The 24,104-nt window shown below is 35.5% G+C and overlaps 2 protein-coding genes across 4 annotated transcripts; both read left to right on the top strand.

The window, feature by feature from the left end:
- Window positions 1-1,681: 1,681 nt before the first annotated feature.
- LOC121729554 (argininosuccinate synthase) lies at window positions 1,682-14,176 on the top strand. Of its 2 annotated transcripts, XM_042118107.1 has the most exons (10): window positions 1,682-1,787; window positions 2,154-2,259; window positions 2,907-3,067; window positions 3,948-4,032; window positions 4,364-4,509; window positions 5,622-5,743; window positions 6,256-6,407; window positions 9,030-9,121; window positions 9,955-10,103; window positions 13,972-14,176. In XM_042118107.1, the coding sequence occupies exons 1-10, from the start codon at window positions 1,702-1,704 to the stop codon at window positions 14,133-14,135; spliced, it is 1,263 nt and encodes a 420-aa protein (XP_041974041.1). In that variant the 5' UTR covers window positions 1,682-1,701; the 3' UTR covers window positions 14,136-14,176. The 2 variants fall into 2 exon arrangements, with proteins under 2 accessions (XP_041974041.1, XP_041974042.1); XM_042118108.1 differs by lacking the exon at window positions 2,154-2,259.
- Window positions 14,177-16,309: 2,133 nt separating this feature from the next.
- LOC121729556 (mediator of RNA polymerase II transcription subunit 22) lies at window positions 16,310-21,337 on the top strand. Of its 2 annotated transcripts, XM_042118111.1 has the most exons (4): window positions 16,310-16,664; window positions 17,023-17,124; window positions 21,019-21,241; window positions 21,310-21,337. In XM_042118111.1, exons 1-3 carry the CDS (start codon window positions 16,568-16,570, stop codon window positions 21,234-21,236), a joined length of 417 nt encoding a protein of 138 aa, XP_041974045.1. In that variant the 5' UTR covers window positions 16,310-16,567; the 3' UTR covers window positions 21,237-21,241; window positions 21,310-21,337. The 2 variants fall into 2 exon arrangements, with proteins under 2 accessions (XP_041974045.1, XP_041974044.1); XM_042118110.1 differs by lacking the exon at window positions 21,310-21,337 and having other exon boundaries at window positions 21,019-21,282.
- The last annotated feature ends 2,767 nt before the right edge of the window (window positions 21,338-24,104 follow it).

Below are 24,104 nucleotides of genomic sequence, written 5' to 3'. Positions count from 1 at the left end.
AGTTGTTTTGCATAAATCTCGTATGTTAGAAAGAGCAAGGAAATGGTCGTTAGAAAGGGAAAAGAGAAACGGGCGTCAATTAGATTTCTGAGTTCAAATATTTTTTGACCAGGGATTTATTATTACCATTACCAGGGATGGTTGTCAGCTAAGGGCCTGTTTCACCACTTTCTGATAAAGTGCTGAATAGGCTATTCACAACTTTTTTGACAGATTATCCATACTTGATCTGTCAAGTTAATTGGTGGATAGCCTATTCGTCACTTATCAGGAAGTGGTGAAACAGGCCCTAAATGACGTGTTAGCCCGGGCGCGCACTAACGGCCAGGCCGCTGCGGCCATCTAGATATATACCTTAGTATGAAACCGCCATAGACGAAGCGCACCTGGCAACGCGCCCAGCGGCTACACCATACTTTCGGTGGCCGCCGCGGCCTGGCCGCTAGTGCGCGGCCGGGCTTAAAATACCTACAAAAATTTGAACTTAGCCAATATGTAGTGACACTCAGGTTAGACCGTTAGATAAAAATTGTGAAATGCTAATCTGCTCCTCAGGAGCAAAAAAGCGAAAATAGGTCTTGTGTTGACGATCACTGGTATAAAAATAAGGACATAACTATGATTTTACAATATTATAATGTCATAATATTTTGCGACTAACCTATTGTTTGTGATACACGCAGAGGCGTTTAATTTTATGTTAATATATCGCATAGATTTTATGAATATATTTTACTGTTAGATTTATCGAGTTTTAATATCACCATGAAATATTATTGTTGATGAATATTTTCGTTAAGTTATATTTTAGAGATTAGAATCGGAGATGTAACCTTAAGTATTATAAGTTACTTACCAAAAATAATGCGTTATTAATAGTTCGCGCTTTAGTTTTAACATTTATAATTCGAATTTACGCCTACTCATTGGCCGTTTTATTATCACTGTTAGCTACTATAATATGATGCGCTTACATTCCAAATACACATACATACAAATACATATATCCACACCTGTTGTAATCATTCTGCCGCTAAAATATTTACACATTTTATTAATCATACTTGCATTTGATACATTTATTTATAATCGCTAGATAACGTAGGGACGATTTCCTTATATTTGCCATTAAAAGGAAATATGTAATTAGTACAGTTTTTAGCATTTAAACACCATGAAATTGCAATGTAATTCATATAAGTTTCTATAGATTATAATGTTGCAGATATGTTATATTCAACATAGACATTTCGATTTGTGTGCATACTATATCAGTATTGAAATATTTAAATGAATAAATTATAAAATAGTCAACCACTTTTTTATTTTGTTAAAGTTATTCTGGTCCACGAATATTTATTTTTTACAGACTTACGGTTTTTACTGACCCTTGTTTAAACATTTTATGACTAAAATATACCAACGCTTCTTAGAAAAAACTCTCAGGAAGGAAAAACAAAATAATAATGATGTAATCAACAATTAACTTGAGCAGGTGTTGGCGAGATTAATTGCAAATATGTTTAGTTTTGTTATCGCTTTCCGACATAAGTACAATATTTGTTGTACAGATTTCCCGAAAGTAATTGATGTTGTAATTAATCTCTATTTGTATGTTTTATCACGTGACTTGACCCTTGGGCTATCTCAGAAGTTATATAAAGCGGCTGGTGTGGACCAACATTAGCCAGTGAGTTATTGATGTGGGAAAGTTCTGGAATTATGGTCAAAAAACTCATCATTTTGGCGTACTCGGGTGGTTTGGATACTAGTTGTATCCTAAAATGGTATTTTTCTATTTTAGTTTCTTTTTCTAATATTATTACCAATGCGAAAGTGTATCTATCCGTCTTTTACTTATTCACGCTTAAACCTATTAAGCGATTTTGATTAAATTTAGTTTTCAGAATAGATACCTTGAGTTATTAAACAAAAATATTTTTTATAGTAGAAGAATTTACGGCTTCCTCACGATAAACTGATTACTGCGGAATCTAGTATTACATCAATAACAAATATAAAGTTGTAAGATAAAGCCGGTAAAATATTAATGTCAACAAATCATTATAATTATTTCACTGTTGTTAATTATATTATTGTCTTATGTTATATTATTATATGTATGTCGTATAATATTATATTATTGTTTTAAGGTTGATAGAGAAAAACTATGATGTGGTCTGTTATATGGCTGATATTGGACAGGACGAAGACTTCAACAAGGCTCGCGAAAAGGCCAAACTTATAGGAGCCAAAGATGTAAGTAAAATGATTTAAAGTATGTTGTACAAAAACCGGTATAGTTCTTGCAATCTACGATCGCGCGTAGCCTTTATTTGTAGTTGGAAATACGAATAGACATTTTCGTTACTGTGCGTACCTAACGGAGCAGTCAGTAGCGAGCGAGCCATGTACGCGTGTATAGATATGGTCACCAACACAACTAAGGGCGCCGCGCGCTCGTAGATTGCAAGAACTATATTAATTGGTTTACTATATATGCATAGCAGACATTTTATTCTGTAATAGATAATCCCGCATTAAGAACATCGCTCGTCGGACAAGAAAAATTATTTCCGTAACAACAAAAAAGGTTGCATCTACTGAGCACTAGATGGCGTTTTTGGGAATCTGCTTTAGAAAAATTCGATTCTTGTGCAGTTTTAGTAAAATGTTGAGAAACTGGGCATTAGGTTATATATCTCTAAACTTTATTTTTACTTTTGCCATAAAAACCATTTTTATGGTTCATATTACGGCATCTGTAGAAATGTGAAGGTATGTCGCATTCACTTCAAATCGTAGTACATTTCAATATTTTATAGCTGAGCGCTAAATTATCAATTATGCCAGGGCTAGGGACGGAAAGTTATTTTTCAAATTCAAGTTTTATTACATTTTTACAGGTAATAGTGGAGGATCTTCGCAAGGAGTTTGTATCCAGCTACATGTTACCAGCGGTGCAGATGGGTCTGGTGTACGAGAGCCGCTACTACCTGGGCACGTCGCTCGCACGACCCTGCATCTCCGTCGGCCTGGTTAATGCGGCTAAGAAGTTGGGCGCCAAGTAAGTTATGAAATGAATCCATTCATACAACGGTGCTTTGAACACACTCCATATTAGAGACTCCGGGATTCGGCATATAAGGCATTGATTACACCTACCGAGCAGAATGGCGAGTCAATGGCGAGACAGTGCAAACAGACGCGGGAGAGCCATGCTTCGGCACGGTTCGACCAGAAAAATACCACGTTCTCACAGAAAACCGGCGTGAAACTGCGCTTGCGCTGTGTTTCGCCGAGTGAGTGAGTTTACCGGAGGCCCAATCCCCTACCCTATTCCCTCTTAAAAGGCTGAAAACGCACCTGCAGCTCTTCTGATGCTGCGAGTGTCCATGGGCGACAGAAGTTGTTTTCCATCAGGTGACCCGGTTGCTCGTTTGCCCCCTTATTTCATAAAAAAAAACAGACAATTTGATTGGCCGAGATCACTATCTCGACTCTCGACACTACTCGGTAGTTGTTCAAGCCCTTTTAATTCATTAACTGAGTTGCACTAGGTATGACATCGAAAAAATTTATGCTTGTGTGTAGGCTTGTACAGTCTGTCAAGAATGTGAAGAAATTAAAAAGTGGCAACATCGTAGTGTCATCCCTTTCAAATCAATCTTAGAAAAAAGGGATGACACTACGATGTTGCCACTTTTTAATTTCTTCACATTCTTGACAGGCTGTATACTTTGGTATTAAACTGTTTTTTAGGAAAACTTCTAATGATACATACGCCACAATAAATACGCACTTAGCATATATTCTACGCTGTTTTTTTTCGACGACATACTGCTTTTCCTCCCAAGGGTCTATAGTCTATACCCTAGGAAGGAACTCAAAGCAAATTATGTTAACCATATAACGCATCGCCACACCTATTTTAATTTTGTCGCTAGATACATCTCACATGGCGCAACTGGGAAAGGCAATGATCAAGTCAGATTCGAGTTGAGCGTTTACTCATTGTGGCCTGAAGGAAAGGTAAGAGAGAGGCAAGAAATTGTATTGTATATTTACCTAATTTAAAAATCCTAATAATACTAACGTATTTACTAACATTTTATGGGCTGATGTATAAGTCTAAAATAAACACATTTTCTACGTAGGTATCTTTGCTTCACAATGGTACAGAACCTTTCGTGTACAAGTCCGATTCGCACTTGGTCGATGTTATTAATAGATTATTTCGTATTTCAGATTATAAACACATTTTCTACGTAGGTATCTTTGCTTCACAATGGTACAGAACCTTTCGTGTACAAGTCCGATTCGCACTTGGTCGATGTTATTAATAGATTATTTCGTATTTCAGATTATCGCCCCATGGCGTCTGCCGGAATTCTTCAACAGATTCCAAGGCCGAAGCGACTTGTTGGAGTACGCCAAGCTACACGACATTCCCGTCGCCGCCACACCCAAAGCGCCCTGGTCTACCGATGAGAACATCATGCATATTAGGTGGATTACTACTATCAGAGAAGTTGATTCATAGGTATCTATGACCTACGTATTTTGGTCGCGTGCTGTGAAACCCAGCCGACAGATGACGACCATTAAGTTGACATAATCCGAATAAAATATGTCGTAGGTCCGTCATCTGCCTATTGAATCAACTTTGCCTCTAGTACACCGACGCTGCAAACTGCGAAACAGCTTACAGTGGCGAACCGATTTACTGTCTCACCCGCTACACACAATGGCTTATATTACTGTTTCGAAGTACGCAGCGTCGGTGTGCTAGAGGCGTAATAGTAGCGAAGGTAAGGAAAGTAATTATAAGACCATGGACTAGAAAAAAAAACTAGGACTACTAATTATTAATAATCGTTTTTTCTAGTCCGTTGTGTAAACGTGGTTCATGACGACTTTCTTTACTTGTCCTATGGAACTAAAGATAAATTATCTTATATATAAAAATGGATTTCCAAATGTGTTAGTCGCGCTAAAACTCGCAAACGGCTGAACGGATTGGGCTGATTTTAGTCTTAAAACATTCGTAGAAGTCCATGGCAGGTTTTAAAGTGACACGAAGTTCACCGGGACAGCTAGTTGTTCATATAATAATATAATCTTTAGTAAGTAATAGATATTAAACACGTAGCTTTAAATTGGGGTAGGATCCTATCTAATTATCTAGATTTCTATACCTAGGTCATTTCCCCTTAAACAATCCCCTTTATTATTTCATCTATACCATGTGTTAGTGTAAACACCGTTATCCTTGAAACCATCAAAATATGAGCCCGTCAAATATGAACAACTTTCTCTATGAGAACAATGCTGGGAATTTAAAAGAAATGCCGTCTTCATACCCATACGGATGCCCGGATAGGTTCATTTGTATGTGTATGAAAACGGATTTTTTTGAGTTTCCAGCATTGTTCTCATAGTTGTTAAAAAAGTTGTTCATTTTGATGGGCTCATTTGATGGTTTCAAGGATAACGGTGTTTACACTAACATCTTGAATGATATGTGCAATTATTATTTGCTTATATGGACATATTATTACACCGTAGTCGTAGTTAAAACTTTGTCAGAAATAATTATTGTTCTAAATTGCAAATTGTAGCTACGAGTCGGGCGTGCTCGAGGACCCCGCCGCGGTGCCGCCCGCCGGCATCTATAAGATGACTCGGGATTTAGAGCAGGCCGATGACTACCCCAGTACTATCGACATCGTGTTCGATAAAGGTATACCTAATTAATAATAAATAGCCGTCTGGGAATCACGGGAATTAACATTAAGAACTTTAGAGCTAGTTCAGACACAACAGAAACCGCGCGTTTCCCGTGCTGAAATCGTGCAGATTATTGTAATAGAATGCATTATATTACAACGTACACAATAATCTGCGCGATATATATTTTATACAATAATTTGATTTTATTACAAGAGCATAACATAGCATATTATGCTCTTGTAATAAGTTCACAGCGGTTAAAACGCACGGTACTCAACCGCGCGGTTCCCGCTTTGTCTGAACTGTGCTGTACTCGACGAAACATGGCGATAGCGGTCATTGACTTGTCAAAAACTGGCCATTATTACTATACAAAGCGTATAGTAAATGACATCCTTAGTCATTGGATTTCGACGACACAATTGTCGTCGAAATCCAATGAGTAAGGATTGGTCATAACGTTGCGGCACTGATTAATGTATGTGGTCTACACTAGTCTCAATGTATTGTAATATGTTACAGGTATACCGGTGTCTGTGACCGTGCCGAGCGGGCAACAGAAGCCGCTGCGTGTGACGGACGCGCTCGCCCTGGTGGAGACGCTCAACAAACTCGGCGGACAACACGGCGTCGGCCGCATTGATATCGTCGAAAATCGCTTCCTTGGACTCAAGGTATGGTGAGGGAATGAGGGTGCTTCATATTCTATTTGCCACCAGGTGCCGCTATGTAGTCTCAAGCTCTGGTTTCCTCCAAGAGAGGTGCCATCGTGTCACGTGTAGCGGCCGTGATGCAGCGTGAATGACGTCACTAGAACGTTGTCGTACATCTAATCACCTGCACTTATCACTTATCAAAGTAAATACGGGCCTATACCTAAGCCACATAGCGACACCTGGTGGCAAATAGAATATCAAACACCCTCATTGTTGTAGACATGGGGCGTGACTTTTTTTATAAAATAAGGGGGCAAACGAGTAAACGGGCCCCCGATGAAAAGCGCCGTCGCCGTGACTAAATAAGTATGCACCATGGCAACGTACTATCAGAGAAGTTGATTCCTATGCAAATCGGGGCCCTAAGTAGTTTGGTTGCGTTACGTCAAACCCAGCTGACAGATCACAATTAACATTGAATTGACATATTCGACCAAATAACGTTGGTCTGTCAATTGCATAGGAATCAACTTCCTCGATGGTACATCGCTATCCCGTCGCACAAACAATGGTCGCGTCGGTCTCGAGTTGTAATAATTTACTATTATTTATTCAACAAATGCACTTATCAATATAAAAACTAAAAAGTAGATGTTGGTATTTTGATATCGTTGGATGTTGTCCGATTCTCAACCCTAGCCAATATGCTCGCTAAGATTCACGAAAATCGCTGGAGCAGTTTCAGAGGAGTTCAGCCACGCATGACGTGAGAATTCTACTTCCTACTAATATTATAAAGGCGAAAGTTTGTTTGGATGTATGGATGTATGGATGTATAGATGTATGGATGTGTGGATGTGTGGATGTATGGATGTTTGTTACTGAACGGATTTTAATTAAACTTTACAATAATATAGCTTATACATCAGAATATAATATAATAGTTATTTTCACAGTAGAATGTCTTATGGTATCCTTTTATGGGGAAACGCTGCCGACATCAATACAATTTTTGTGCTGCAGAAGCGAGCTATACGCTCAATTTATAAAATGTCAGCTTTTGAATCTCTGAGAGAAAAGTTTAAAGAAATTGGTATTCTAACTGTTGCTTCTCAATACATTTTGGATAATGTATTGTATGTTAGAAAGAATTTAACTAAATTTAAAACTAAAAGTGATAGTCACGGTAGAAACACTAGAAATAGGCACAAGCTGGAAATACCAGTGATCAGACTTAGCAAAATAAGTAAATCTTTTAAAGGTCAATGTATACGCCTTTACAATAAAATCCCGGAAAACGTTCAAAATCTATTAATTAATAAATTTAAAAAAGTAATTAAAGAACGTTTGTGTGCCAAAGCCTACTATACGGTCAAAGATTTCCTAAACGATAGCACATCTTGGGAGTAGGATGGCTGCTTGCAAGGCTGCTTCTACATTTATTATATTATGTGACTTACAATTGTGTATTCATATTGTATAGATTAAGTTATTTACATTGTAAATTTTATTTTTTTAAAAGACAAATTTTCCACTTTTTTACTAAAAAGTGGCCCCGTGCGAGTTTCTTACGCCGGTTCTTCTCGCCGGGTTAGTTCCCGAACCGGTGGTAGGCAACATGTAGTTCAACATTCTGAAAATATTTGATTCAAATTTATTCAGAAATAAAACAATTTTTATTTTTTATTTTTTTATAATAACACATAGGCTACAATAATTTTAACCGACTTTCAAAATGGGGGAGGTGTTTAAATGTTCGTTTTCTTATGTTCAACGATTACTCCGCCGTTTGTTAACCGATTTTCAAAATTTGTCTTTTGGTATGTAGGGTATCATCCCAATTTGGTATTATATTCACGAAAGTGGTGATCTGATGAAGGATCCATAAGTAATCGAGGGAACTCCTCAAAATGTATGGGGAAACATGTGGTGACTTCGGTTTCGTGAGAAGTATTCTAAGCATATGCTACAAACCAGGGCTCGGAACCGGTTTCGGTTAAAAATCGGTAAATATATCGTTCTTTTATTTACGAGATTCGGAATCTCGGAATCGGCTCCAACAATTTTCATGAAATTTAGTATATAGGGGGTTTCGGGGGCGATAAATCGATCTAGCTAGGAATCATTTTCAGAAAATGTATTTTTATCCGTGTTTTATCGATAATCGATTAACTGAAAAAATGGAATATGGAAGAGTCCTTCCTGACATCTATTGGTGAATAATAATACTATTTTGTTAGCAACTAATTATTTTAACGACCAGCAGATGGCGTTATTAAGTAACACGAAGTCAATGAGTGTTTGCTATACCGAGCAAAGCTCGGTCATCCAGGTACTAAAATATTATTACGCTAAGACTAATACGACCGAAGAAACTCAGGAAAAAGTGGTAAAAACGGGGAAAATATTAGAAATGGTTTATCTCACGAACTACTGGAGCAATTTTTATAGCAATATTTGGCACTTATATAGAGTAGACCCCGTGAATATTTATAGCTTTTTTTATTCGAAAATGTACGGTTTCTGTGAAATTCCTAATTTACGCGGGCGAAGCCGCGCGGGACATCTAGTTTTATATATATATTAGATTGAGTTCTATGATTTCATGAATATATTATACATACATCTTTTTCGTTACAGTCCAGAGGCCTTTACGAGACTCCGGCGGGGACGATACTTCACGTAGCTCATTTAGATCTGGAAGCCTTCGCCCTGGACCGAGAAGTGTTAAGGTGGGTCGCGTTTGAAGAACATAATATTGGTAGAAAAATAATAGTTTGTGAGAATCTATACTATATATGTATATACTTAATATTATAATTGGGAAGAGTTTGTCTGTTTGAACGCGCTAATCTCAGGAACAGTAGGTCAGATTTGAAAAATTATTTCAGTGTTAGATAGCTCAGTTATTGAGGAAGGCTATATTTTATTACGCTAAGACTAATAGGGGCGAAGAAATAGAGGAAAATGTGGAAAAAACGGGGGAAATTATTTGAAAGGGCCTATCTGAACGCGCTCATCTCAGGAACTACTGGTCCGATTTAAAAAATTCTTTCAGTGTTACATAGCCCAGTTATCGAGGAAGGCTATATGCTATATTTTATCTCGTCAAAACTAATAAGAGCGAAGAAATAGAGGAAAATATGGAAAAAACGGGGGAAATTATTTGAAAGGGCTTATCTCAAGAACTACTAGACCATTTTTTCTGTTATTTGGATCAGATAAGAAGTAGACCACGTGAAGGATCATAGGCTTTTTTTGTGGACTAATTTTTCTGTGAAATATCTAATTTACGCGGGCGAAGCTGCGCGAAACGTCTAGTTTTATATAAGTTGCTCGCAACTAAGTTGCACCGATATAATGTTTTAGGGACAAAGCTACTTTGTTCTGCACCGGGACTCAAAAATATCCAAATTTCATTAAAATTGCTTTAGCGTTTTTAACTAGGTATATTAAATTTAGGTAACAGACATATTTTTTCGCATTATAATATATAATTTTAGTAGAATGGACTTACTAACAGTAAGCTACGTTATTTTTAAGTTGAATCATTTAAAATTTTCAGACTTAAGAAATATTTGCAAGACAGAATGGCCGACTTTGTCTATAATGGATTCTGGTTTTCGCCAGAAGCTACATACACAAGGAAATGTTTAGAGATGTCCCAGGAATCCGTCACTGGGTCTGTTACTCTAAAAATATTCAAAGGAAATGGTATGTAAATTTAAACTGCTCCCTATTGAAAAAGATCTGTAACCCTACGCCAAAATTTGGTTAGTTCCTTTGGTATCAAAATTTACTTTATTGGAACTATCTGGAAACTATCGGCAGCAGTATTTCCGAACAAATATATATTCTTATAATATACCTTCAATAAAACAGCGTAATCCCTCTTAAAAGGCCCGCAACACACCTACAACTCTTCTAATGTTGCTGTCCTTGGGCGAGGGTAGTTGCTCTCCATCAGGTGACCCGTGAGGTGCTCGTTTGTCCCCTAATTTTATTAAAAAATCAGAACGTTTTATTGTTTACTTGTTTGAAGTTGAAATCTATATAAGTCACTTCCAATTTCATGCACATTTATTATTTACTCAGCAGCTGTAGGTAAGTTTGTATTATGTTATGGTGACAGAAGATGAATAAAATAGGAACTAGATATTCAATAAGTTTCTTTCCCTCATCCCTCCCGACCCCTCTTACAGGATTCAAAGAATAAACTAGAGTTAAAACTACATATAGACCGACAAGGCTTTAAATGAACTTGGGCGGGAGCGCTGCCGGTAAGGAAGAACTGTCAAAAATGGGGTTTTTGTATGATGGCGTTATTAAAGCCTTGTCGGTCTATATGGTCTATAACAGTAGTTTGAAATATCCTCTTTGGTCTATAAAGTAAAATAAATTTGGTCTATAATCTAAAACCGTTCTCGGCATCGAAACTGCCCCGGGGCAGGGTGGACCATAAAGTTAATATACCTAGCGGAATAGAGAAACAAAGGCCTGAGCAAGCGAGATGTCACTACCAGTAACACTGCGTGGTAAAAAGAGACGCGTGTTACATGACAGCAGCACTCTTTTTTTGACGTCCAGTCGGTACGTGCCGCACGTTGACAATTTAATCTCATAGAAATCATGTTCAATCATGCTTGTGTAAGTGATACGTACACATATTTTTACACACAGATGAAACCAATTTCGGTTTCATTTGACAGCTCGAGATTGTTGCTCTATTCCGCTAGGTATATTAACTTTACTAGATGACGCCCGCAACTCCGTTGCGCCAAAACTCGTTTATCGCACAGCAACCGTACATTTTTCCAGGGCAAAAAGTTTCCTATATCCTTTCCCGGGACTCAAAGTATATCCATGCCAAATTTTATCAAATTCGGTTCAGCGGTTTGGGCGTGAAGATGTAACAGACAGACAGACACACTTTCGCATTTATAATATTAGTATGGAAGTATGGATGGGGTGGACCGACAGGATACGGAAACAGCCGAAGTTTTAAATAAGAACATAACCTATACTCCACACGAGTGGAGTATAGGCCTCTTGGATATCGTTGCTAAGCTACGGCAACGCCGCGGGTCGGTTGACGGCGGAAACTCACGGGCGCTTTTCTCATATGATTCTCATACAAGTCATTGCACTTTTTTGGTAATTGTTTATATTTTTAGCACAATAAAAAGTAGTGAGCCAAATTATTATTGATTGCGGACTTCATAATATTTCCGCAGACTTTTTCCGCGGAAAATCAGTACTTATCGAAAGCTATATTTACTTAAATATACACGATCATGAAATATTCTTTCAAATTCATTGATAATGATTTTTTATTTTGTATTTTTTTATTTGTAAGATCATCTTCTTAGTTATTACATTATTACTAAAAGCAGGTTGTTTACCTTATTAAAAATTATAGAGCACAAACTAATTCCAAAGCAATCATGTTCATGAAGTCTTCGAAATCCATGATGATGGAGAACGAATCAACCGTGTAAATGTAAAAGTAATACCACAGACCAGTAGGTAATCGACTGCACGACGTGAAAGTGGAGCTATGTATTGAATAATCTAAACAAATATATTTTCAGAAACTTTTCAACCATACATCCAAAATAAAAATGGAAAATGCAGATGTATTTCATTATCAAAGAAGTTTTTCTTTGATTTTTATGATTAATATGTAATATAATAAATTTACTAGATGACGCCCGCAACTCCGTTGTGCCATAACTCTTGCACAACGGAGTAACCGCGCGGGTTTCGGGAACCGTACATTTTCCCGAGACAAAAAGTGTCCTATGTCCAGCGGCGTAAATATGTGGCTGGCAAAATGCCACGGGCCCCCGACCCAAATGGGCAAAAATTTTTAAGTACATAATATTGTTTATTATAAACGTGACGATTTTTACTGATAGAGCCCCATCAATTTGCCACGGGACCCGGATCTTATAGTTACGCCACTGTCTATGTCCTTTTACGGGACTCTTATGAATATATTATGGAATTATCCATGCCAAATTTCAGCAAAATCTATTCAGCAGTTTAGGCGTTAAGAGGTAACAGACAGACACACTTTCGCACTTATAATATTATTAGTAAATTAGTAATATCAGTAATTAGTATATTAGTATGATAATATTATTATAAATGCGAAAGTGAATATTGAAGGAATTAGTAATAAATATTGAACCGTCAATAATTTTATTTACATCGTTTTTTCAATTAAGTACAATATATTATTATACATAAAACAATGATATTAAAAATAACTTGCACGTGATATTTTATAAATATTCATGCGAGATTTAGATTTAAGCATGATTAATAATCGGCATGTTGATTTCGATACGTTTCCCAATTCCGTCTCAGAAACGAATAAAACGTTAATTCACGAATCCGAGATCGGAAATTTTTGCACCCTACAACACAACAGTACCTCGTACGGCCCATATTTTCCTTATTCAGAGCACTTTTTAACGTTTTCAACGTGTTTTCATTTTTAACTAGTAAACCGTATTTCACAGCTGATCGCACTCTGACACCCACGTGTTGCCTGAATCTGCCACTCGCCGCGCCACTAGAGATATCCAAGACATAGACTTAATATATACTGTCGTACAAGAGGCCTATAGTGTACACCATCCCCACGTTCCAGATGACGTTAGAAACGCTCACGCTCAAGACCGTAGTTTTTCCCGTTCCACTAGCTTGTTAGCGTCAGTGATACAAACCCAAGTGGAACGGATTATGGATCGTTTTGAGCGTTTTGAGAAAAGTTTAAAAAAAGAACTATATTTTTTTTATACATAGGTACATTGAACCGAACTTGGATATTACGATCCTTTTCTTCAAGTCGTAAATAAAAGTAATTTTATTGTTTATAGTTACATTTATTTTAATAAAATATGTAGGTACATAATATTATATTTGTTTCGTTTTTAGTATTACATTTTTTTACTTAAGTAATCATATTTTAATATAGTTAAACTTTTATTATATTTGAGTTTTCACATTGAATCATATTTTAATAACAAAACCACATATTTTGAATATTGACTACTGTCACAATATACATATAAACGTTAGGTAACAATACCGCTTAATGCTTAGTCAAGTACGAGTAAGTCAACAGGTATAGGAGAGATGAGATGTTATTTAATTTATTTAATTAAAATATTATTTGTAATGAAATAATATAAAGTTTTTTTGTCTCTACTCTCTCCTGAAAACTTTCCAAACATGGCTTTCGCGGTATAGTTACGTTAAAATTAAAAAAAAAACTAGACCGCCCACTTTGACATCTTCGTCAAGGGTCGTTTTGAGCGAAAATGATGACGTCATGAGTGACGTCATAGCCGCTATCAAAACGACCCCGGTCGCCAAAGGGAACGGCAGAAGGGGACGTTTTGAGCGTTTTGGTCAAAATTATCGTCATCTGGAACGCAGCCCATGTGTACACGGTAGTTCATTTAAACTTCGGATGTTTCCGTATCCTGTCATGTCGGCCCACCCTGCCCCGGGGCAATTCAGATGCCGAAAACGCAATATTATTAAAAATTAAATCATTTGGTTTTTTCAGTTATGGTGTTGGCAAGAGAAAGTTCTAGCAGTCTTTACAACAAAGATCTTGTGTCTATGGACGTGGCTGGAGGGTTCTCGCCAGAAGACAGCACGGGATTCATAAATATAAATGCTATTCGACTGAAGGAGTACTCTAGATTTACGAAACATACAAAACTTTAAAACTTCGCGATTCTCATTATATTATAACCATTCAACTTTAATACTTTCTTCTATTTTTATTATCTTTATCACTCTTGCTTGCCCCTTAAAACACAATTTGAGAATGGCTGATAAATTATTATCAGCCATTCTCATATTGTGCTCCGCGGAGCCCTGGGCTGGGGCCCCGCAAAGGATTTGTAGGCGCTCCAGAATCCTAGAACATTGAGAATTGAGATACTATAGACTGGAGAGAGCCCAAAGAGAGCCTTATATCGGTGTATAAGCGTCAAATGCGTGTAATGTTATGTCCTACTTACTAGGACATAACAAAGAAGTCGGTCTGTATATTATTTCATGTGATAAAAGTGTTAATAAAGGTTTTTACTTTTTAGTGAACATTTAATGTTAGATATTGTTGAGTTTTGTGGTTCCGCTAAATAATAAACCATAAGAATGGCCAAATAATGCCTCAAACACGTGGATTTAACATTAAATACGTAAGTTTTGAACAACGTTTTTTGGGCATTTCAATCGGTATTTTTGTAAGCTAAAAAGATAATTTATAAGTTTATTAATCCCTTATTCGTGCTATATAAGGCATTAGTGTTAAAAATGTCACATCAATTATTAATTTGACTATAAAAATTGCATAGCTTCTTACGTGTGTTTACGGATTCTCATCACTTGAACTATTAATCGATATCATGAACTAATTGACTTTCTTTCCTGTATCCTGTGCTTTGAAATAATCAACCTAAGAACAGGAAAATAAGCTTGACTCCTTGACTGTATTGAATTTTACTTAGACCTTGACTAGACCACAGTATAGCAATATGTCATATTGCTATACTGTGACTAGACTTTAGACCTGACGATATAGGTAGATTTAATATTATGAAAACGATGCTAAAAATTGTACATAGATATAATAAATACAAGAACATTGTTTCCCGCCATTTACTCGACACTGGCCATGATTTTATGGCCGAAGTGCCCTAATGAAGAAAAAAACACATCTGTCCTGTCAACATGACATTTGACAATTGACAGTAAAATATTGGAAGTGTCTAGCTTGCCGCTAGTGGTCGTTTAGGGATGCCCACTAAAATACCGTTGTCGGCATAATAAGGAGGAAATCGCTAGTATGCCGCTAGTGGTATTTTAGTAATGTGCGCTAACAAACCGATACAGATGGCGGTAAAATAAAGCATAGTGTTTAGTCTGCCGCAGCTGTAGCCACTCAGGCTTAGCATTACAATATTGTTAACTGACTTAAAAAAAGGAGGTTATCAATTCGACGCGTATTTTATACCGACAGATATTTACAGAATTGCCCAGTTTTCGGATAATATGTTTAGTCTACATCAGCGTCTTAACAAATGTACCAAAGGGGTATGGATAGCTAACATCAATACTAGTTTTTATTATTCGTAGATCAATACAAACAAAAAATTATCTTGGACAAAATCGCGTAAAGATAAGTAAGTAAGTATGGTTATTAAGAATTTAAATTATTAATAACTATAAAATAATAGTATTTTAAAGAGATAAAACCAACTTCAAAATTGTAAGTTTTTAAGAATTAAAATTCCGTATCCTAAAAAACTACTGAACTGATTTTGATGAAACTTGCAGTATTCCCTATGTTGAACTATGGTTCAACATAGGGAATACTGCAAGTTTAGTTCTTTTTTTTGTTGTACAAGGTATGCCTTGTACAACAAAAAAAAAGAACTACCGTACTCAAATCGGACTTGTTATTTCGGAGATATGCGAACACAAACATAAAAACATACATACATAGTATACTTTTGAAATTTGGCACATTTGTTCAGACGCTGATGTAGACTAACATAAGTATACGAAAACTGGACAGTTCTGCAAATATTACTTAATACATTTACATTGTACAATTGTACATACGCGTCGAATTGATAACCTCCTTTTTTTGAAGTCGGTTAACAATATTGTAATGCTAAGCCTGAGTGGCTACAGCGGCAGACTAAACACTATGCTTTATTTTACCGCCATCTGCATCGGTTTGTTAGCGCATATTACTAAAATACCACTAGCGGCATACTAGCGATTTCCTCCTTATTATGCCGACAACGGTATTTTAGTGGGCATCCCTAAACGACCACTAGCGGCCAAAGAGAATATAATCACTACACGCAAATATATACTAGTAATCTGTGCTACACGCTGACACTTCCTAAAATATTTGTAATTTGTTGTTTCTTTTCGATGTACCTAGTTTTGTTAAAATATAATTGTATTATGTGATAATAACACAAAAGGAAATCAAATACTGATTGAATATTAAACAAATTTTAATATTATACACATTCCATTTCCCTCTTGCATAGCATAATTTCAGAGGTGAATGTAGGGGATACTCTCTTGGTACAATATTTTTTTGAGGAACTAAATTTCTATTTCAAATATTAACAATGCACCGAAACTTACCTCAAAACAAAGAAGCTCTACTAAAATCGTATACAACTAGACTTAAAGAGGATGTAAAAAGTATGCTGGAAAATTTTGAAGGTATGTTGACCAAATTACTCAACTGTACCTACTATTTTATACAATATTATACTCCACTCGGGCTAACTTGTCGCCAGCGGTCGTTGACTCCCTGTCAAAAACTTGTCATTTTCCATATTTATATGGAAAATGACAAGTTTTTGACCGGGAGTCAATGACCGCTAGCGACAAGTTAGCCCGAGTGGAGTATAGTATAAGTTTATAGTTTACCCTTTGACCATGAATATATAGACTTGTATTATATTATATAACTCATTATTTATTTTAAACATTTTACCTTTAGGAAAAACGCTTTACAACTGCCAGGCTTTTAATTTTGTTATTCTGGTTTTTGAATAAATTACTTTGTATTTTTTAGAAATTATAAAATTGGCTAAAGGCGAAAATGAATCCCAACTAAACAGATTGACACAAATTGAACAAGATACATATGAAATGCAAGTCAGGGCTGCAAATATAGGTATGTTGAAAAATATTATTATTATTAATAGCCGATGGTGTCCCACTGCTGGGAAAAATATAATACTTAGCTTTAATTTAATACCTGATTTATGATAAATGAATTTTATCATAACTCAGTATAACAAGTAGGCTCTCTATATTCTGTTTGCATAAATGAGAAAGAATTAATAATAATAATAATAATCTTTATTGATAACAATATAGGTAGGTACATTGTTTCATTGTTGACAGTTACAATTATTATTGTTACAATATCTTAATTTTAGCATAAACAATTTTATGGTACTAAATACCTAAACTAGGTCACATGACCTGTTCTTATAGGTACTTATTTAGTTATGTTAGTGCTCTGATATTGTGATGTCTGTCTGTGTGTCGTGTATGGTATTGAACATTGCCCTACTAGTTATATTAGGACATTTACTGCTTCCCATAGGATGCAGTTCGACTAGGAGGTGTGAAATTCGTGTATATGTGTGTTATGTGATTAATCCTGTGTGACCCTAGGCCTATGATATCTATCTTGGGATGGAAACTTCTCCACACGAAGAAGCTCCACTAGGGGTTGTGTTGTATACTGGGTTGTGTGTGTTTATAACTGTGTGAAAAGTTTATTTTGTGTGTAATGTAATTTATTAATTTTTAGTGTGATTGTTAAGATTAACAGGCAAGTGTCAGTAGATTTTCTGTTGTAATGTAGTCCATGGTTAATAACCAATTGTATATAATTGTTTTACATTGATGTTTGTTTTTATGTAGTACCTATGTTTAGTTTTTTATTTAATCTGTTATACAAATAGGGGCCAGCAAAAGGTTGGAATCTAGTTAAAAATTTTGTTTTAAATTTTGGTACATCAAAAGGCTTGGGAGTAAGTCTGTTGTTTAGAGTGGCCACTTCTTGATCAATTAGGGAGTGTTGTTTCAGTGCAATATGTAGATAATATAATTGACGTACAGTAAGAAGTTTTGAATCGTTATAAAGTTTAAAGGTCGAATGTTTGTAGGGGAGACAGTACATAACTTTAAGCAAAGCTCTCTGAGCCCTTTCAAGTGTAAGTAGATTCGTTTTGTGTCCACCCCCCCATACGTTAATACAGTATGTTAATAACGGTTTACATAAAGTATTATAGATGATTTTAAATAAGTGATGACTAGCAGCATGCCTTATGTTTCTAAATATAACTATCAATTTGCGAATTCTTTGGGATAAATCAGTAATGTGCGAAGTGAAAGTAAGTAGGGAGTCAAGTTTGATGCCCAGATATTTTATATTGTTCACTCTTTCCAATGCTTGGCAGGCACAGTTTATATTTAGTTTTTTGTCACAGTTTTTATGGACTACAAGAGTGTGTTTTGTTAGGGACGGCTGAGTTTTATTAGTTATAGAAAATGTTATATATTTTGTTTTATCGGCATTTATTGTTAGGAGGTTAGCAGAGAGTTGTTCTTGAATACAATTAAATCCGGTTTGAGCTTGTGTAAATGTATCCTCCCAAGTAGATCCACTGAATATTATAGCTGCGTCATCTGCAAATGCTACTATTTTGCCATTAGGTAAGTGTATATTTATAATATTGTTAAGGTACACCAGAAATAGGGTGGGTCCTAACACACTTCCTTGAGGGACTCCATATTCAGTGGAAACAGGGTCGCTTGTAGCACCTAAGATTCTAACGGACTGTTGCCGGTCGGTCAGATAGCTTTGGAACAGTTTGAGTTGTTCATTACGAATTCCATATGATTCTAATTTGTCAAGAAGCAAAGGTATGGACACGGTGTCAAAAGCCTTCGCTAAATCTAGGAATATTGCTAAGCTCTTACGGCCTGCATCTAGTTCATTAGAAATATAGTTTGTGAGTTCTGACACTGCATCATTTGCTGATTTACCAATCCTAAAACCAAATTGGTTAGGAGAAAGCAAGTTGTTATGTTCAAGATAGTTAATAAGTCTTTTGTTGATTATTTTTTCTAATATTTTCGATAAGCAATTAAGCAAGGATATAGGACGATAATTTGATAACATTTTGCGGTCTCCACCTTTAAATAGCGGTACAGTAATAGATTGCTTAAGTTTTTTGGGAAAGGTCGAGGTAGCAAAAGAGAGATTGCAAATATGTGTAATCAACGGTGCAAGGGTAGGAATATTAGATTTTATTATTTTATTAGATATGTTATCCCTAACATTTGTTTTTAGTGATTTAATTGTAGATATTACCTAATTTAAATTTGTGTCTAAAAGACCAAATGAATTTTGCGTGTAACATTTTATTTGAGGCGTGAGATTAGATGGTTGGTGCATAATTTTTTGAGCCAAATTTTTGCCTATAGTGCTGAAATAATTATTAAATCTATTTGCAATCTCTTTCGGATCATTCATTTCATTCGTTATATAATTGTGTCTTTATAAAGAAACTCAATTTAAGAAATCTATAGATTTCTTAAATTGAGTTAGTTTATTAATTACTTGCCAAGTTTCTTTTATATTAGTAGAGTAAGCTTTATCAAGCTTACTCTACTAATATGAAACAAGCTTTTTTTTCATATTCTTGTTGAACTCTCTTTAAAATTTTACTGAAGAAATTTCGATATCTTCTATAAATAGTTTTAATTGTTGTGTCGTGCACATCTGAGGAGTCCAGGGGTCATCCATGGTCGATGTAAGCATTTGCGTTTTGATACAGTTTTAAGTGTCGTGTTTTTATGTATTATAGCACTTAAGTTCTCAATGAAATAGTTTGTTGCAACGTCTGGATCACTATCTTCTAAGATATTTCGTGTGTCCCACTGTTTTACATCCTCTTCTATTTGTTTATAGTTAATTTCACGTAATGTAGTTCTTTTATTATTTTTGTTCCTACTTTTATCTTAGTTTAAAGAGAATAAAATTGTGTTGTGATCTGTGATACTAGTATTTATAATAAATGTATGCGAAGAGTACTGTGTTTTAATTAGAACATGATCTAGGCAAGCATTATTTCTCGTCGGTAGACAATGAGCTGGAGAGAGACCACAGGTAGAAATAATGTTTAAATACTTACTCAGAGGTTTGTTTAGAATTTTCTCTGATATTTATGTTAATATCGCCAGCTAGTATTATATTTGAGTATGATGACAGTGAATTTAGTAATTGTTCTAAAGAGCTAAGGAAATTATCAATTTTTTGATAAGAGGGCGGCCTATAAATAGATACAACAGCTGTGTTTCTATTTAGTGTAGTAACTAGGCAGTTAGCCTCGAAAAAATCTGGTTCGTATGTATTAGTTATTAAGTTGTTATTTATGTATAATACGATGCCATCATTTTGGTTATGCAACCTATTTGTACAATGTGAAGTACTTATATGCATCTAATTTCGGTAATACGGGGTTACTAGAAAGCCAACATTCAGTAAGTATTATAATATCTGGTAATATATTATTTAATCTTGAAAGTAGTAAATTAAATTCATTAAAGTTGTGTGCTATACTTCTGATGTTTTGTGTCATTATACTTAGTTTACTACTAATGTTCCCAACCATTAAGCTAATGTTGTCTGGATCACACATGAGGGAATTTGACACTGAAGATGTGTCTATAATTTTAATAATAATTTAATTAATAGAATTAATTAATTAATTTCTTTAATAGAATAATTTTTAATAATTTCTTTAATAGAATTAATTATTATAATAAGTATATGATAATTTGTATTAGGCATGCGTAATGTAGGTAAATGTATTTAAATGTTGCATTCAAATCTATATACATTTTGCCTGCCCGTTTGTCTGTACTAAACTTATGGTTAAGTAAAAAGTCTAATTTTATTTTGTAAAACACTCTTTGACCAATCAGTATTATTTCAGTATTATAGTATAATATTAAGTATTAATTAAAGCATATTTTTACATTTCAGTTCGTGCCGGGGAATCCTTGATGAAACTAGTGTCAGATATTAAGCAGTACCTTATTTTAAATGATTTCCCGTCAGTCAATGAAGCCATAACACAGAACTCCAAATTATTTAGAACAAAGCAACAAGAGTGTGACCAAAAACTGATGTCCCTCCGTGATGATATTGCTGCTGATTTATATGATTTGGAAGATGAATACTTCACAAGCATATACAAATAATGGACTTGTAATCATTTGTAACTTACCTCTAAATTAGCTCTAAGAATATTTTTCATATACTTACTCTGTTCTAATTCATTTAGATCAAAATGAAAATGGAGCATAGTAAAATGTGTAAAATGTATTTATGGGTGTATGTTTTGATAAAATAAAAATAATTACAAATCAAATTTGTGTACACATTTAGTCATTAACAATATTTCGCTAATTATTCAGTATTTGCTGATGTTACACATGTAAAGTGTCTCTTCAGACACTTTTTAAAGGCAACAAGAGATAATCTTTTTTTATTAAAGGCAAACCATCGCTTCTCACATTTTATTAATTTTATATTCTGATAAAGTGTAGTTTTTGACAATATTAACCCAGTCATTCTCCATTTTTATTGACCCATAATCAATCTGGATGGATGGGATAAAATATGTTAACCATTTATAACCTATGCAACTTAAAACATATTGGTAACTATAACAATAAAGTTAGGCATGTATTTAAATCAATATCTGTATATTCCCTTTTCTCGATCAAAATATTTGAAAGTTTCACCAAAAATACTGACTTGCACACTAATAATTATGCACCCTAAATAATGCGAATTCAGCATACTATTTAAAGTTATTTGTGAAACTGTTATAAGTACTGAACGAATAACTATTATTAAAATAGTCTATCAATTCCTTAGTTCAACAAACATACTACAACTTTTTAAAGGAAAACCATCACCTAAATTACTTTTAGGAACATCATTTATTCTAAATAAAACCCAATTTAATCTGATTATGTTCATATAATTAAGAACACATAAAAATCATCAAGTGCTAACTTAACATGGACTAAACTTTGGCACAGGGAATGGTTACTCAGTTTATAAACAATAATAATAAACAATCGGCAAAGAGCGAGTCGGATTCGCGCACAAAGGGTTCCTTACCGATATATTGCAAAATAATTAAGCCTCCGGCTTAGGAATTGCACTCTACTACTGGTTGACAAGCTACTAAAGAAAAAAAACAACTGGCTTCAATTATGCGTCGACGGAGCCCCGCTACGTGGGGCTCCTACTTCTGGGTGGTTCACAAAAAATAACGACGATGGCATATGGCGGCTCTCGACATAGGCGAATGCGTTGGCCAACGCGTCTGCAGACGCGTTGGCCCAATGTGTAGAACGGGCGTTCGCGCGTTGGCCGTAGGTATTTAGACGTTGGCCAACGCGCGAACGCCCGTTCTACACATTGGGCCAACGCGTCTGCAGACGCGTTGGCCAACGCGTTCGCCTATTGCCGGCTCTTGATATAGGCGAACGCGTTGGCCAACGCGTCTGCAGACGCGTTGGCAGTGCGCTTGCAACGGCGTTTGTGAGTAATCCACACATAGGAAGGTCGTTCAGTATGCTTTGGATCGCGCCAATGTGCGGACGGATTCAAAATGGATGTTTAGTCGCTAACAGCTGCAGCTGTTTATTTATTCACAGCTTATAATTACTTTGTAAATGTGGACAAGAAAAAGTTTTTAAAGAGTATTCTGGAAATAAATAAATAAAAGGCGAGAAAACGTAACAAACAAAGAAATAAACTCACTTTTACATAATATTTTATAATATTAAAATAATATAAGTAATTATTTTATTACCTACTTATTATTTATTAAATTATTACATAGAAAAATTATTACATATTATAATAATTATCATAATTATAACTCCGGGCAAACTGATCGCGCGGCCTATGTGTGGATGGAGCGCGAAGCTTGCGACAAATGTCCTTTGATCTTTTGCCGACATTTCCGACCCGCGCGGCAAGCTCGCAGATGCGTCGGCCAACGTCTAAATACCTACGGCCAACGCGCGAACGCCCGTTCTACACATTGGTCGAGAGCCGCCATAAGGCGGGAGCGTAGCTAATCTAAGGCTGGTTTTATAGTAGAGCGTTTCGGCAGCGCCGTTGGAGCGCCGCGCGTTCGAATATGTATGGGGGTAGTAGTTGCGTTTTAAAGTCCGCGCGCTTGAGCAGCGCCGTTCGTCCATACGTTTGTTACAGCTTCGAACGCGCGCGCTCCAACGGCGCTGCGAAACGCTCTACTATAAAACCAGCCTAACCTAACCCAATCAAGTCGTACTGGGCCAACATTGCTATTAATTATTTAAGAATCATTAATAAATTTATTAACCCATACTATTACAATACAGTAGTGAATTTTGATAATTTTTCTTAATTTTTATCAAGAAACCTTGAATTATATAGTTTTGGAATGGTAAAATCTTTCACCGTATCTCATCATAATTACCAAAAATCTTTGTCGCTAACACAGAAATAGATCAAGATATATCTGTGGTCGCTAAAGAGTAAAGAACGAGCGCAAAGGAGTGAGTGCGGCGTTAGATGAGGAGGCCCCAACATGATTTTCAACAGAGAAACAAAAAGAAAATAAAGTTAGGTTAAAAATATTTTAGTTGCACGATTTGTCAATTTGTAGACTTGTTTTGATAATAGAAATTGATTTTATTGTGGTGCACCTTTCGATATCGTTTTTAGAAATTCCGGTATAAAATTGTCCAATTTAGAGTGCAAGTTAGTATTTTTGATAAACAATTTAAATTTTAGTTTTACAAATACTTAATATTTCCGATGTATGAACCATATTTTTGGTGTGAATTCGGTTATAAAGGTCGTCTCGTTTTGTATGTTTAAGTTTTTTTTGAAGGACATGTTCAGTTAATCAATTGTTTTATTTGATCAGCATTAGTTTTTCTGGTATGCATTCAGTTAATTAGCGGAATTAAGGTAGTGTGCTGAAAAATTATTCTGATGTGCATTTAATAATATCCCATAAAGTTATAGTTACCAATGTATGATAGGGCCAGTAGAAC

Source organism: Aricia agestis, chromosome 8, assembly GCF_905147365.1.
Source record: "Aricia agestis chromosome 8, ilAriAges1.1, whole genome shotgun sequence".
Lineage (NCBI taxonomy): Eukaryota > Metazoa > Arthropoda > Insecta > Lepidoptera > Lycaenidae > Aricia > Aricia agestis.
This window is presented reverse-complemented; position numbering and strand designations above follow the sequence as displayed.

Bases quoted from the DNA above. Each gene is read 5' to 3' on its own strand.
- LOC121729554 (XM_042118107.1), top strand. From the start codon at position 1,702: ATGTGGGAAAGTTCTGGAATTATGGTCAAAAAACTCATCATTTTGGCG. The intron at 4,033-4,363 runs GTAAGAGAGAGG...TTCGTATTTCAG, and splicing joins CATTGTGGCCTGAAGGAAAG to ATTATCGCCCCATGGCGTCT. The intron at 6,408-9,029 runs GTATGGTGAGGG...TTTTCGTTACAG, and splicing joins ATCGCTTCCTTGGACTCAAG to TCCAGAGGCCTTTACGAGAC.
- LOC121729556 (XM_042118111.1), top strand. From the start codon at position 16,568: ATGCACCGAAACTTACCTCAAAACAAAGAAGCTCTACTAAAATCGTAT. The intron at 16,665-17,022 runs GTATGTTGACCA...TGTATTTTTTAG, and splicing joins TATGCTGGAAAATTTTGAAG to AAATTATAAAATTGGCTAAA. The intron at 17,125-21,018 runs GTATGTTGAAAA...TTTACATTTCAG, and splicing joins AGTCAGGGCTGCAAATATAG to TTCGTGCCGGGGAATCCTTG.